The 12,280-nt window shown below is 43.3% G+C and overlaps 1 protein-coding gene across 1 annotated transcript; it reads left to right on the forward strand.

Annotated features, from left to right (window-relative positions):
* Positions 1 to 4,333: 4,333 nt before the first annotated feature.
* On the forward strand, positions 4,334 to 11,509 carry SELE (selectin E). Its single transcript, XM_066193082.1, has 13 exons — positions 4,334 to 4,380; positions 4,843 to 5,229; positions 5,568 to 5,675; positions 5,795 to 5,980; positions 6,583 to 6,768; positions 6,874 to 7,059; positions 7,615 to 7,800; positions 7,906 to 8,091; positions 8,354 to 8,539; positions 9,526 to 9,633; positions 9,925 to 9,946; positions 10,060 to 10,131; positions 10,491 to 11,509. Exons 1-12 carry the CDS (start codon positions 4,344 to 4,346, stop codon positions 10,115 to 10,117), a joined length of 1,836 nt encoding a protein of 611 aa, XP_066049179.1. The 5' UTR covers positions 4,334 to 4,343; the 3' UTR covers positions 10,118 to 10,131; positions 10,491 to 11,509.
* Positions 11,510 to 12,280: the final 771 nt, after the last annotated feature.

Here is a 12,280-nt window from a genome sequence, read left to right on the forward strand (position 1 = left end):
ATTAAAAATCTTAATCATAACAAACCATAGTGCACTATTGTTTATTACTGACACAGCCTTGAGGCACAAGCCAGGTTGATATGCCTGGAACAGATCAATCATATCAATGTCAGCTGTTCTTGACAGTTTAGCAGCCTTCTGCTGATTTTTCAAAGGTTTTCTTTAACATTTTTCAATGTTCTAGTGTTTTTTTCTAGGGGATCACATGGAAGGCCCGGCTTCTGATTACCTTGGTCTTCTTTTCTGCGATACAGAGAGGCAATATTTGCTTTTTGTCCACCTTTTTGCACCTTTTTCTCACATCCTCCAAGTTAATTACTGAGGGTTTGGGTCTTTTAACTGTAGCTTGATTGGTTATAACCAACCTAAATAGTGTTCACTCCATAATCTGACCTGTTCTCTTTTTCCAATGCATGACACTATTGTAGTGAATATTAACTTTCCTTTATATAGAAAGAAATTACATTTGACATGTCCTCTGTCAATTTCTGTCCTTTAAATAGCAGACCTGGCTGGATTTTTTTGTTTTTATTTCTAATACGTTTATATAGCCTTTTCTTACCCTTAAGAAAGTGGCCTCTTCAGTGAACCTTCCAACTGGGAAATTAGTTGTGGCTACATAAGTGTCAATGCACCTCATAAGCGTCAATGTGCAGGAGAAGAGGTGATCTGGAGTGTTCCCTATAAAAAGCTGGGCTTTCACTTGTGCAAATGAAAGTCTGGAGTGTATAGTGTGAAGAACAAGGTTCACTCTCCTGGTAAAATTTTAAAGTTTAATAAAGGATAATAGGAGACAAAAATAATAAAGCAAAGTTTATAATGGCTGGGTGCTTGGCATTCAGCCAAGAGCACACCTGCTATTTCAGAGACACTCTTTATGTGTCTTTCCTATTGTATCAGCTTATTACATATTCATACACAATTATGTATATTTCAACTTTTCCCCAAACTAGTTTATATATTTTAAGGGCTGTTTAGCATGGCTTTTCCTCGGGTCTGCTCTTTTAGAGCACGCACATTTCTTGGCTGTGGTTTTAGTCCGTTCTTATTATCACTTTTAGCTTGGGTTTTGGTCCATACTTTCTTCAGAAGGCAGGTGCTGATAGATGGCATATCAGTAGCAGGGGTCTTCACCATACATTCATTGGATGTAATCTTAACCAAGCAGGTGGTTTAATTACAGGCATAACTATATTAGCTATCTTACTACTATGCATAATTTTAGTTAATAGCAGAAATAAGAAATATATATTTATAGTAAAGTTACTTCAACATTATACACATAGAATCTATTTTAATATTTGTGAAAAACCAATATTATAATATGTATTTATAACAATAGGAACAAGAAGCGTTCAGCATTTCTAAAAATTTGTCTTTAGAGTCTCCTATGTTTCTGGAGGAGAGGAATTGTATTAATTTCAAGGAACTATGTCTGTGATCATGTAGCGTAAGAAGAGAGCAACAACTTCATCCAGCTCTGTACAGCACAAGAAATGAGTATCTTACGTTCCCAAATCGATTGGCAAAAGCCTAAAAAAGCATGAATGTGAAATAACTTTGAGAAGAGAATAAATTAGTAACACAGAAAGCAACTAAGGTCAGGCTGTGTGGCATTTTTAGCTTGATTGTCTACAGTTCAACCGAAGTAACTGTATCACAGGTATTTTTCCTCAAATATGCATGTAGTTTAGCATCCAATATGAGCTTTAGCTCATAGGAATCCCAGTCCCCCTGAAGTTTTTAAGTGCCTTTGACTTTTAATAATGAGGTTTTAACCTCTGTTGTGGGGTTTTGAATTTCAGGCTTTCTTTTTTTCCTGAAAACTTTTCCTTCCTCTTCCAGCACATTACAGGGAAATAAGAATATAGTCAGTGGGTAGCAGAATTCCCTGGGAAAAACCAAAAAGAGCCCCATGTCAGTGATGCACAAGGGAATACAGCCAACAAAAAGAAGCAGTCTTTTTTTAGGCTGGAGTTTTTACAAGCGTATTGCTTGAGGGCTTTGGTGTTTTGTTATTTTTTGTGGGGCTTTCTTTATCTGCTGCAGACAAGAGGTCTCAGACAGCCCCTGCAAAGGAAGACTACTATAAACTATGAAATAAGCTCTTCCTTCCTCCGGAGATTCCATTGGCAAAGGAATTCCGATAAAGTTTCCTCAGAACTTTCTTCAGGGTTTCTGCCATGACTAGGATGAGCACTTACCAGTAGGAAGTTCATTAAATGGCTTGGGAAAGGGAATCTCCAGGAAAAGGCGTAGCATTTTCTGCCTCTTGGCGCCTGGGAATGTAAAAACTGTCCTGAAGTTGTCTATAAGTTTTCTATGCATACAGTTATAATAGCTGATCAATGCTTTACAAAACAAAACCAAAACCCCCGCCCTATCAAGACTGATTCACATTAGTTTGTAGCAGAACAATGTTTACAGAACCCCTGTGAAATTAGGCCCTGCTGCATAATATGCTGTACAGGTGCATTAAAGTACCAGCTTCTATCTGTGTTCCTCAGGTGGTAAAGCCTCCTAACAGAGAAAGGCTGGCCAACAGGAAGAGTTTTCATTCCCAGTTTGAGGCTAAATAAACAGCAGTCCTGATCTGATGCTGCCTTGGAAGCCTCAGGAAGTCTGGTTCTTCTAAGCAAGGCTTGCACAGGCAGCCAAAAGTTAACCTCAGCTTTGCTGAGTTTCTTGATTGCCCACTTGTGTTTCTAGCTTTGCTAGTTCACACCTGCTAGAAAGTGTTCCTCTGCCTACAAATATTCATGGTGGTGTTTTTAATCTTCACTCTCTTCAGTAACTGACTTGCTTTCTAAGTGTTGCAATTTCTAGTCAACTCTCCTGATTTGTTAGTAACTGAGGCTGTTTTAGAATATACTCTTTATTCCATGCTCTTTTCTGAGATGATTTCTTTGACGGGCAGAAATATTTGGCTACCTCACAGTTTGGGGGTTTTTTGGTGAAAAAATTGGGCGATACCAGTTGATGTTAGCTTGGAATCCAGAAGCCACTGATTTTTTCTTCTGTAAGAACAGGCTGAGGCTCCAAAATCAGAGCTCCAACATGCACTGTATAAACTCTGACTATGCTTTACAGATATGAGGTGGGTGCTACCCTGTGGCCTTCTATTGCTGCCAGCACTCGTCGAGTCCTTTGCATGTTCAGCCTCATTAAATCCCATGCATAATGGTGAAGCTTTATGCAGCAGTATAATGAATCAGGATATACACAATAAATGCGCATGAATTCCTAGTGTATTGTCTTGTCTGCCTGAAATATTATATGCACCTGTTGAGGAGCTGTAACTCTATTGAGATCAGGACATTGAAGAATATAGTTCAAGGGACTCTTCAAAGCAAGGTCCATGTTTCAAGCTTGACTGCTACAAGTGACTGATGAACCTGCATTGTGAAGAGTTCCAGCAATCCTGGGGCTGGCAAACCTGACCACAAATGAGAGCTCTGCACAGCTGGGATCCACAAGGAAGGGCTCGTCCAGTGCTGCAGTTTCCATTTTTACTCCAACTTGGTTTACCAGCTTTGAGTGTTAGTGCCTTTCCTACTGAGAGACCAGAAGAACTGACACCTCCTTGCTGCAAAACATTATGCCAGGTAAAAAACTGGAATCTGCTTATTCATGCAGTTAATTCAGGCTAATTGTCACCCTCCTCCTTGATATCCTGGAATTGTGTGTTTCTGTCAGTTAAAGTTTGTAATGTGGCACTTGGCAGTTTGTCAGCTCAGTGCGTCTTTCTGGGAGGGCTGATCTGGCAAGGGGTAACATCCGTCTTGACGTGTGTGGGAGGGCCAGATCCTGGGATTTTCCAAGAAATTTTTTTCCACACGGAATTTCCCATCTCGTGGAGGGCAGGCTAGTTGAGGGAATAAAAGGCAGAGCATTAGAGAGTCCAGACACTTGAAGCTGAACTTGATTTTCAAGGCTGAGTTAATCCACTTAGCCACAGAAAGCAGTCCTTGGGAAACAGTGTGGAGGAATTCTGTCACCTGGACACTGCAGCCGCAAACTGTGAGTAGAAATGGACTCTGCTATTCTGTTTCACTACCTAGCTAAAGGAGAACTGGACAGCTGGAAATCTGTGTTCATTTTCCTTAAAAGCTGCTCTCATTTCAAAGAGTCTTGAATACTTCAAAAACTTGAAAAACTGTTTTTAAATGAGTAATTCCCTAGAAGTGGATATCCTACTTAATTCTTGTTTAAAAGATGTAGCAAAAATTGCATGGTCAATAGTTTGTATGGAATTTTGACAGCTCAGTATTTTTTTTTTACGAATGTGTTTCTTTGATTTCTCATAGCCATCTGCTTAAAAGATAGAGAAGACTCTGAGAAACATGATTTGCTTGCAGTTCCTATCTCTTCTTACCTATGGTAAGTGTGTATTTCTCTATGTAGAAAACTAGTGGGATGGCAGTATTAGTGTGACTGTTCTCTTTGTGGTCATCATCAAACAGAATTTTTGAACCTGCCCTAATTAACCTGAGACTGTGTTCACAAAGAACAACCTCTGGATGCAATGGCACGCTGTCCCTGTTTGCCTGTCAAAGCCATAATTGGCTCCTATAGTCTCAAAGCTTTGTGTGGTCAGACACAGCTTACAGGCTGAAGTCTCTGTACTTGAAGCTGACTTGCCTGGTTTGAAGCTTGCCAGGTGATTGTTTATAAAACAATTACCTCTAGTTTTTATGCATTTTTTATTACCACAATAGTTTTTATGCATTTTCAGATACTGAAATACAGTTTGCAGTATTTATAGAGCGTAAATGTCCTCTTCTAGAGAGAGAGAGAAGGAGAGAGGTCAGACACCAACTTTTGGATATCTTCTTGTTCTAGGACTTACAGTGCTGCAGGGGGTGAATGGGTGGACATACCATTATTCAGACACAAACATGACCTACAGGGAAGCAGAGCTGTGGTGCAGAAAGAAGTATACTAACCTGGTTGCCATCCAGAATAAGGAGGAAATCAAGCATCTCAATGCCTTCTTACCCTTCAATCCGGGCTACTACTGGATTGGAATCAGAAAAGTTAATGATGTGTGGACCTGGACTGGAACTAACAAAGAACTGACAGAAGAAGCAAGAAACTGGGCTTCAGGGGAGCCAAATGGCAAAGGGAACAACGAGGACTGTGTTGAGATCTACATCAAAAGAGGGAAGGATGATGGCAAATGGAATGATGAGCAGTGTGAGAAGAAGAAGGTGGCCTTGTGCTACACAGGTATGGTGTGATAAAGGTCATTCCAGTGTGACCCTGGGGAGATAAGATGGTGGCTGGGATGAGTTGTTTAACTTCATCTAATATTTACCTCAGAACAAGTGGTCTTGGAGTTTCTAGCCAGCAGAATCCTTTTACTGTGAGCTAGTCTGCAAAAGGTGTGCATTTCAGAGCTTTTTCTGTGAAATGACAGGATAATCCTAAATACCAAACCCTCTGATTTTCCTTTGCTATAAAAAGGGCTTGTTTAGTGTCAGAAAGACAAACAAAGTCCCAGCCAGGTTTCGTTAGTGGCTGTTGTTGATTCTTTCATAATTTGCTTTATTTTTTTTTTTTTTCAGCTTCTTGCAACCCATCTCTCTGCAGTGGCCATGGAGAATGCATAGAGACTATCAACAATCACACCTGCCATTGCAACCCTGGCTTCTATGGGCCTGAGTGCGAGTTTGGTAAGATCATTTCATCCTGCTTTTTGACCAACTCACACTAGCTACTGTTCAGTTTGGCTTCTTGGTGTACCTGCTCAGCCAAAGAGACTGACTGTGTACCTTCTTGTGCTTCTTTGAAGTTAAGAGTTGTGATCCACTAAAGAAACCTGACCATGGGAGCCTTGAATGCCAGCATCCATTGGGGAACTTCAGCTACAACTCATCCTGCACAGTTCAGTGTGAGGAGGGCTATGAGCTGACCGCACAGGAATCTGTTCACTGTACCTCTGCTGGGGTCTGGTCTGCCCCCCTTGCAGCGTGCAAAGGTGAGCCTTCTGCATTGCACATGGCCCTGTAAACCTCAGTGCTGCTCTGGCAGTAGGTGCAAATGGAAGTTTGGCCGATTCCTTTGTAACTAATTACATGGTGGAGGTGCTATTTTATTTCAGCACTCAGGTCTCTGTTCCTGAGGAGGTGAAATGAGTAGGATGAATGTTCTGGCCTTGTTCCTTGCAGGGAAAGACTTTTCCAACTCTTAAGTGGGAACGGGGAATTGAGATGACCTAGCTGTGAGACTGCTCTCAAAAAGCCAGTTATTCCTAACTGGAGGAATAATTTGGCTTAGAATGAGACATGTTCCTAAGCAAATAAAAGCATCAGAGATCACTCAACAGCAGTCAAAATAGGGAAATTTTGGACTGCAAATCGTTGCTGTCATGAGCTGCAGATGAATTAACAATCTTGCCTTAAGAGCCAGTTTCCCATTTTAAAATATTTCCGCTTCTGTCTGCTTTCTGAGATGCTGGTATAGTAGACACCTTTCTAAAGCTGCTCCTTTTAGTGAATGTGTTGCTAAGTTTCAGAAAAGAAAAAAACTTTTTATGGTTTGTTTCAAGCTAAGCTCTATGTTGTCTCTTGTGCCTTTCAGCTGTGACCTGTCCTGCCCTGGAAATACCTGTCCATGGGGCTGTCAACTGCTCCCAGCCCTCTGTGCAGCTCACCTGGGGAAGCACCTGTGAGTTCACCTGTGAGGAAGGATTTACGCTGACAGGACCAGCTACACTGCAGTGTGGCTCTTCTGGGGCCTGGGACAGGCAGCAGCCGACCTGTGCAGGTAATTTCCTTCTCCCTGCTCCCCGGAGCCCTCAGGGCTGTCAGCATTGCCGTGTTGCTCTCCTGAAGCACCCGTGCTGATTGCTGTTGTCTCTTTGTGCTGCAGCTGTGAGGTGTGAGGCTGTCCCGCGGCCAGCAGAAGGCTCTGTGAGCTGTGACCGTGCTCCTGCAGAGCTCACCTCTGGCTCACGCTGTGATTTCCAGTGCAGTGAGGGATATGTCCTGGAGGGCTCATCCAGCACCGAGTGCCTGCCACAGGGACAGTGGTCAGAGCCTGTGCCCAAATGCAAAGGTAAGACTTGCTGGGTTGGAAACCACTGACGGAAGTTTGAAGAATCTGAAAAGACTTTCTGAATCAAGTGAAATCAAAGAGTAACATTCATCCCCACCACGTCTGTAGCACTTTACATGAGCAGATCTCAAGGTGGGATCATTTAGCCTCGTGTACTAGTGAGGAAACTGCAGTGCAGGGTGACAAACAACACTGGGGCAGTGTCCCCACCACACACAATAACACATCTTTAGAGTGGAGTCTTCTGGCAGGGCTTCTTTAATCCCTAAACCCCCAATAGAAGCAAGTGTTGGTTTATGCAGTCCGAGGTGGAGAGTAATCTGGAGCCATTCCCAGGATAACTTGTGTGCTTTGGGTGCATATTTAAGGGTTCTGGCTGCACTGTGCAGTCTGCTGAAATCTCTGTTTCTGAGACACTGCTAGGTCTGAAGGGAGGTATGATGGCTCTGTAGGGGACAGCTCCAGGCAGGGCCTGTCTTCTTGCCAGCTCCTAGGAGAGCGTTTAATCCTGACCTACTCCAAGCTAAGCTCTATGTTGTCTCTTGTGCCTTTCAGCTGTGACCTGTCCTGCCCTGGAAATACCTGTCCATGGGGCTGTCAACTGCTCCCATCCCTCTGTGCAGCTCACCTGGGGAAGCACCTGTGAGTTCACCTGTGAGGAAGGATTTACGCTGACAGGCCCAGCTACACTGCAGTGTGGCTCTTCTGGGGCCTGGGACAGGCAGCAGCCGACCTGTGCAGGTAATTTCCTTCTCCCTGCTCCCCGGAGCCCTCAGGGCTGTCAGCATTGCCGTGTTGCTCTCCTGAAGCACCCGTGCTGATTGCTGTTGTCTCTTTGTGCTGCAGCTGTGAGGTGTGAGGCTGTCCCGCGGCCAGCAGAAGGCTCTGTGAGCTGTGACCGTGCTCCTGCAGAGCTCACCTCTGGCTCACGCTGTGATTTCCAGTGCAGTGAGGGATATGTCCTGGAGGGCTCATCCAGCACCGAGTGCCTGCCACAGGGACAGTGGTCAGAGCCTGTGCCCAAATGCAAAGGTAAGCTTGTTGGAAATTGCAGTTTTCTGGTCACTGGGGAACACACAGAAATCCATATTCCTATAGGGCCCTGGCTCCAAACTAAACTCTTTGCTCCCATGTTTTCAGCTGTGCCTTGGAATGCCTGCTCATGGCTCTGAGCAGCTCCTAGTCCACAGTCATATGAATTTGAAAATAAATTGTACACCTACTAGTGCAAAAAAATGGACCAAAGACGGGAAAGTCCTTAGTGACTCTTAACCATATCTTTTTTGTGTTCCAGTGATACAGTGTGAACCACTGAGCCCTCCTGAGAACGGCTCTGTGGACTGCTCCCACGGCGCTGGGATCTTCACCTACAACACCTCCTGCCGCTTCAGCTGCCTTGAAGGATGGAGTCTCAATGGCTCTCATGTTCTTGAGTGCAGCCTTTCAGGAACCTGGAGTGCCAGCTTGCCCACATGTGAAGGTATTTTGCCTGTGAGCAGCCACAGAGAGGTGGCACTGGATTTTTAGTCAGATGAGGAGTGGAAGGGTGGTGGTAGTAGCAACCAGTGAGCTAGAACATGTGAAGTCCAGGAATTCAAAAGTCCAACAAAATCACTCATTATGCTTGAAAATAGAATAGGTAAAAAATCCTAAAAGATCTTTGTGGAAAATGTTGATTTCTTATGTATATAAAAAACCCCTGCAACCAGATTTCAGTTCTTTCTGTTTGGTTTTTAAACAAAATATTTCTCACTATGAGCTTTTTTGATGTGAATAGAGGCAAAAGCTGTTGTAGAGAAACAGAACCTTGTGGGGAAATCTGCATTCACAAGTCCATTTCTGAGTAGAAAATTTTATATGTTTTTTACTTTGGTCTGATGTTTCTTGGATAAACTCCTCAGCCAAAAGTCCTCATAGAGCTTTTCTCTCAGAGGCTGTAATTTCAAAGGACAGAAAGCTCAGTCTTGCCTTCTCATACAAGGCAGTAAGAGCTCTGTCACTGCCCTCAGCTGGAACACCCCTGGCTTGCCTGCAATGCTTTTGCTTGAGGCCCTAAAAGCTCAATTCCACTTTTGTTTGCTTGAGCAGAATTTAGATCCTTGAATAATTTCATTGATTTCAGCAGGATTGCTCAAAGAGGAAGATAGCACACAGGGAGTTAAAGTATGAACTGGAACATGAAAAATAAGAAGATCACAAATTGCTATGCAAGGCTGGAGGTTAGAGACAGACCCTGGTGTAGGGAGCTTCTTGCTTTGCCATTACTTTGGCAGTGGCTGGGGTGATTTTTGGTATTCAGCTTTTCACCTTGTGTACAGGAACTGTCCTGTTTCATCAAGAGAAACTTTAGTGTCACAAGCTGCAGTTCTGCTTCCTCTTGAGGAGACGAGGAAAGGGAGGAAGGAGAGAGGGCTTCAAAGACCACCCGTGCCCCTTGATCTCACTGAAACCTTTTCATCCTTTCAGCCTCTGACCAAGCCAGCTATGTCTCTGTGGGCATAGCAGCCACTTCTGCCTCTCTGCTGTCCACGGCATCGTTCCTCCTTTGGCTTGCAAGACGCTTCCGGAGAAAAGGTGAGCACTTGGTCTGGCTCCACTGCTGTATTTATCTTCCTGAGAAATTTTCATTGGAGGAAAAAAAACCCCAAAACCTCTAATGCCCTATATCTTGCTTGTTGAAAAAGTGGTAATTCCTGTACTTAGATAAATTCCAAAATTATTTTCAAGAACCCTCCTTGTATGCCATGTTTGGCTTTTGGATGAACATCTAAAAGAGGAAAAAAATAGTAAACCCCAAATATTTAGACAACAAGAATTAGGGCTTTTGTCTTGAAATGCTAATACCTTTTCTTGTTCTTCTTGCAGCAAAGAAGTTTATTCCTTTCAGGTAAGTTGTGTCTCAAAAAGCAACATTAAAAAAACCCACTGCCATCACTTTGCTAAAATCCATTTGATAAAAACCTGTTGTCATTAAAGTACTTTTCACTTTTTGTTTTACAGGAACTGGCAGGAAACAGGCAGTGAAGGTAGTTTCCAAAGTGCTGGCCAGAATGTCTAACTCAGGTGTTTCAGGTAAGCACACGCGATGGCTTCACTCACAAATTCTCTTCCTTTTAATCACCCAAGCAATCAATCAGAGCTGCTAATTGCTGTACAATTGCTGACACAGCAGTATGTGCTTTGGGATGCCTAATATGCGTCTTGGCATTGCATGGAAGTTCCTAACAAGACTGATGGATTTATTGCTGTAGAAATGGTTGTTCAGATCCTTAAGGATGATTGTGCTTAGCATTCTGTCCAGCTGCATATGGTATTAGGAACATTTTTGTGCAGTTCTGCTACCTGCTACATACAAAATTCCTCTGAGATGAGAGCAAATACAAATCTCTGCCAGTTTTCTGATTTATGGAGGAATTTTATTCTCTCCACAGGAACTGCAGCCACCTTCACTTACATCTCAGATTCCTGGAGAACGAAACTGCCTGCAAATCAGCAGCTGTCCAGATGTTTTTACCTTTTGCTGACAAGATGATTGACCTTGTGTATGATTCAGAAATCTTGAACTCGAGCTGTCTGGTATTTCCATTGAAGACCAGCAGAAAAGCCTGGCCTTCTGGCCAAATCCTGCCTACATTCATCCATGTAGTTATCCTAAACTGGGAGCTTGCCATCTCCTGTCCAGATGGTGAGCAAATAGTGTACTGCTGCCTAAAGAGGAGGCTGGTTCCTCCTCTGCTCCACTCAAAGGTACCGAGGTGAGGTGAAGACATGCATTATTTCACATCACTTACTACACTGCTGGAGTTGTCTCCTCTGGAGTCACAGGGGTTATGCCTGCAGAAACAGAAGAATCAGGATGACAAAATATTTGCTGAACGGCTTTGAAACTATTGATCTGGTTTGTGGAAGTCAGTTTGCTTCAAGATGTCCCAGGCAATAGATATGCCTGGAGTGGTATGGGGAAATATTTGGGTTTCTGCTGCGTATCTCAGAAAAGCAGATACCTTTTAGATACCTTTTTAAAAACTATAACAGCACTAGGAACCATAGTGCTTACACGATGTACTCTGGTTTCTGAACACAGCAGGTAGATCTGAAATTATCTCATCCCTGTGGGATTGTGTACTGTAATATGTGTATATACATATATATTTATTTCTGCAGCTTTTACTGTGGATATTTCTGTGCCCTTAACTGTACATGTATTGTAAAACACTTGTTCTTGAGTAGGTCTGTGGCAGTTGATCAACTGAGCAGAATTTATTTTAAAATAGATTGGAGGTGTTTGTAAGGATTGCATGCCTGCATAATGTTTACAAATGAAATGGAAGACTGAGATTTGTATGTTTATGTATTGAAAGTATGGTTTTTTTGAGCTGTTAAAAGCCTTCAAATGAGAGTCTCTCTTAATTTATGTTTAAGTTATGATTATAAATTAAAAATCTCTCATTTAACCCAATATGTATTGTCCTATTTGTAACATTTTTTAATAAAATGTTTTCAGTTTAACACTCCCTATTTGTAAATGTGAATAATTTAAATTATTTGGGTCAGCCCTGTGACTTGTGGCTTCAACTGAAGAATGTGAGGGTAGGGAGACGACTGGCTAACAGCAAAGCTCTCCATTACTGGAGAATCACAGAATCACCGGATTGGAAGAGACCTTTAAGATCATGCCCTCAATTAAACCATGGCACTGAGTGCCACAACCAATCTGTTTTTTAAACACATCCAGGTAATGGTGACTCCACCACCTCCCAGGGCAGACGATTCCAGTCCTTTATCACTCTTTCAATAAAAAAACCTTTTCCTAACATCCAGCCTAAATTCCCCTTTGGAGCTTTCCATATTTCCATAGCAGCCAAGGACAGAGCAGCCAGCAGATGGGGCTGACTGCCTGGGACTGGCACAGCCGGGGCCGAGCCCAAAGCAGCATCCCCAGGTCTGAAAGGGAGGAGGAAGGATCAGTGGTGTGTCCGAGGTGCCTGGGCCAGCAGCGAGCTCCGGCAGGCAGGTGCAGGAGGGAGGGAAGCAAACAGGTGATCTTGGTGCATAAGTAACAGCACAAACCCCTTAACCCATCCAGGTTTTTGCAGCCCTTTCTGCTGGGAAACTGGAAGAGTTAGCGTGGGTCTACAGTTGAAAGCACAGCTCTGACTGCTGCCTCCACCCCACCCTGGCCTGGGCTGCAGGCAAACGCTGCCGTGGCTGCTGCTGGGGA

This window comes from Chamaea fasciata, unplaced genomic scaffold, assembly GCF_029207755.1.
Source record: "Chamaea fasciata isolate MVZ Bird 193981 ecotype frontalis unplaced genomic scaffold, bChaFas1.0.hap1 SCAF_10, whole genome shotgun sequence".
NCBI classification, from domain to species: domain Eukaryota; kingdom Metazoa; phylum Chordata; class Aves; order Passeriformes; family Sylviidae; genus Chamaea; species Chamaea fasciata.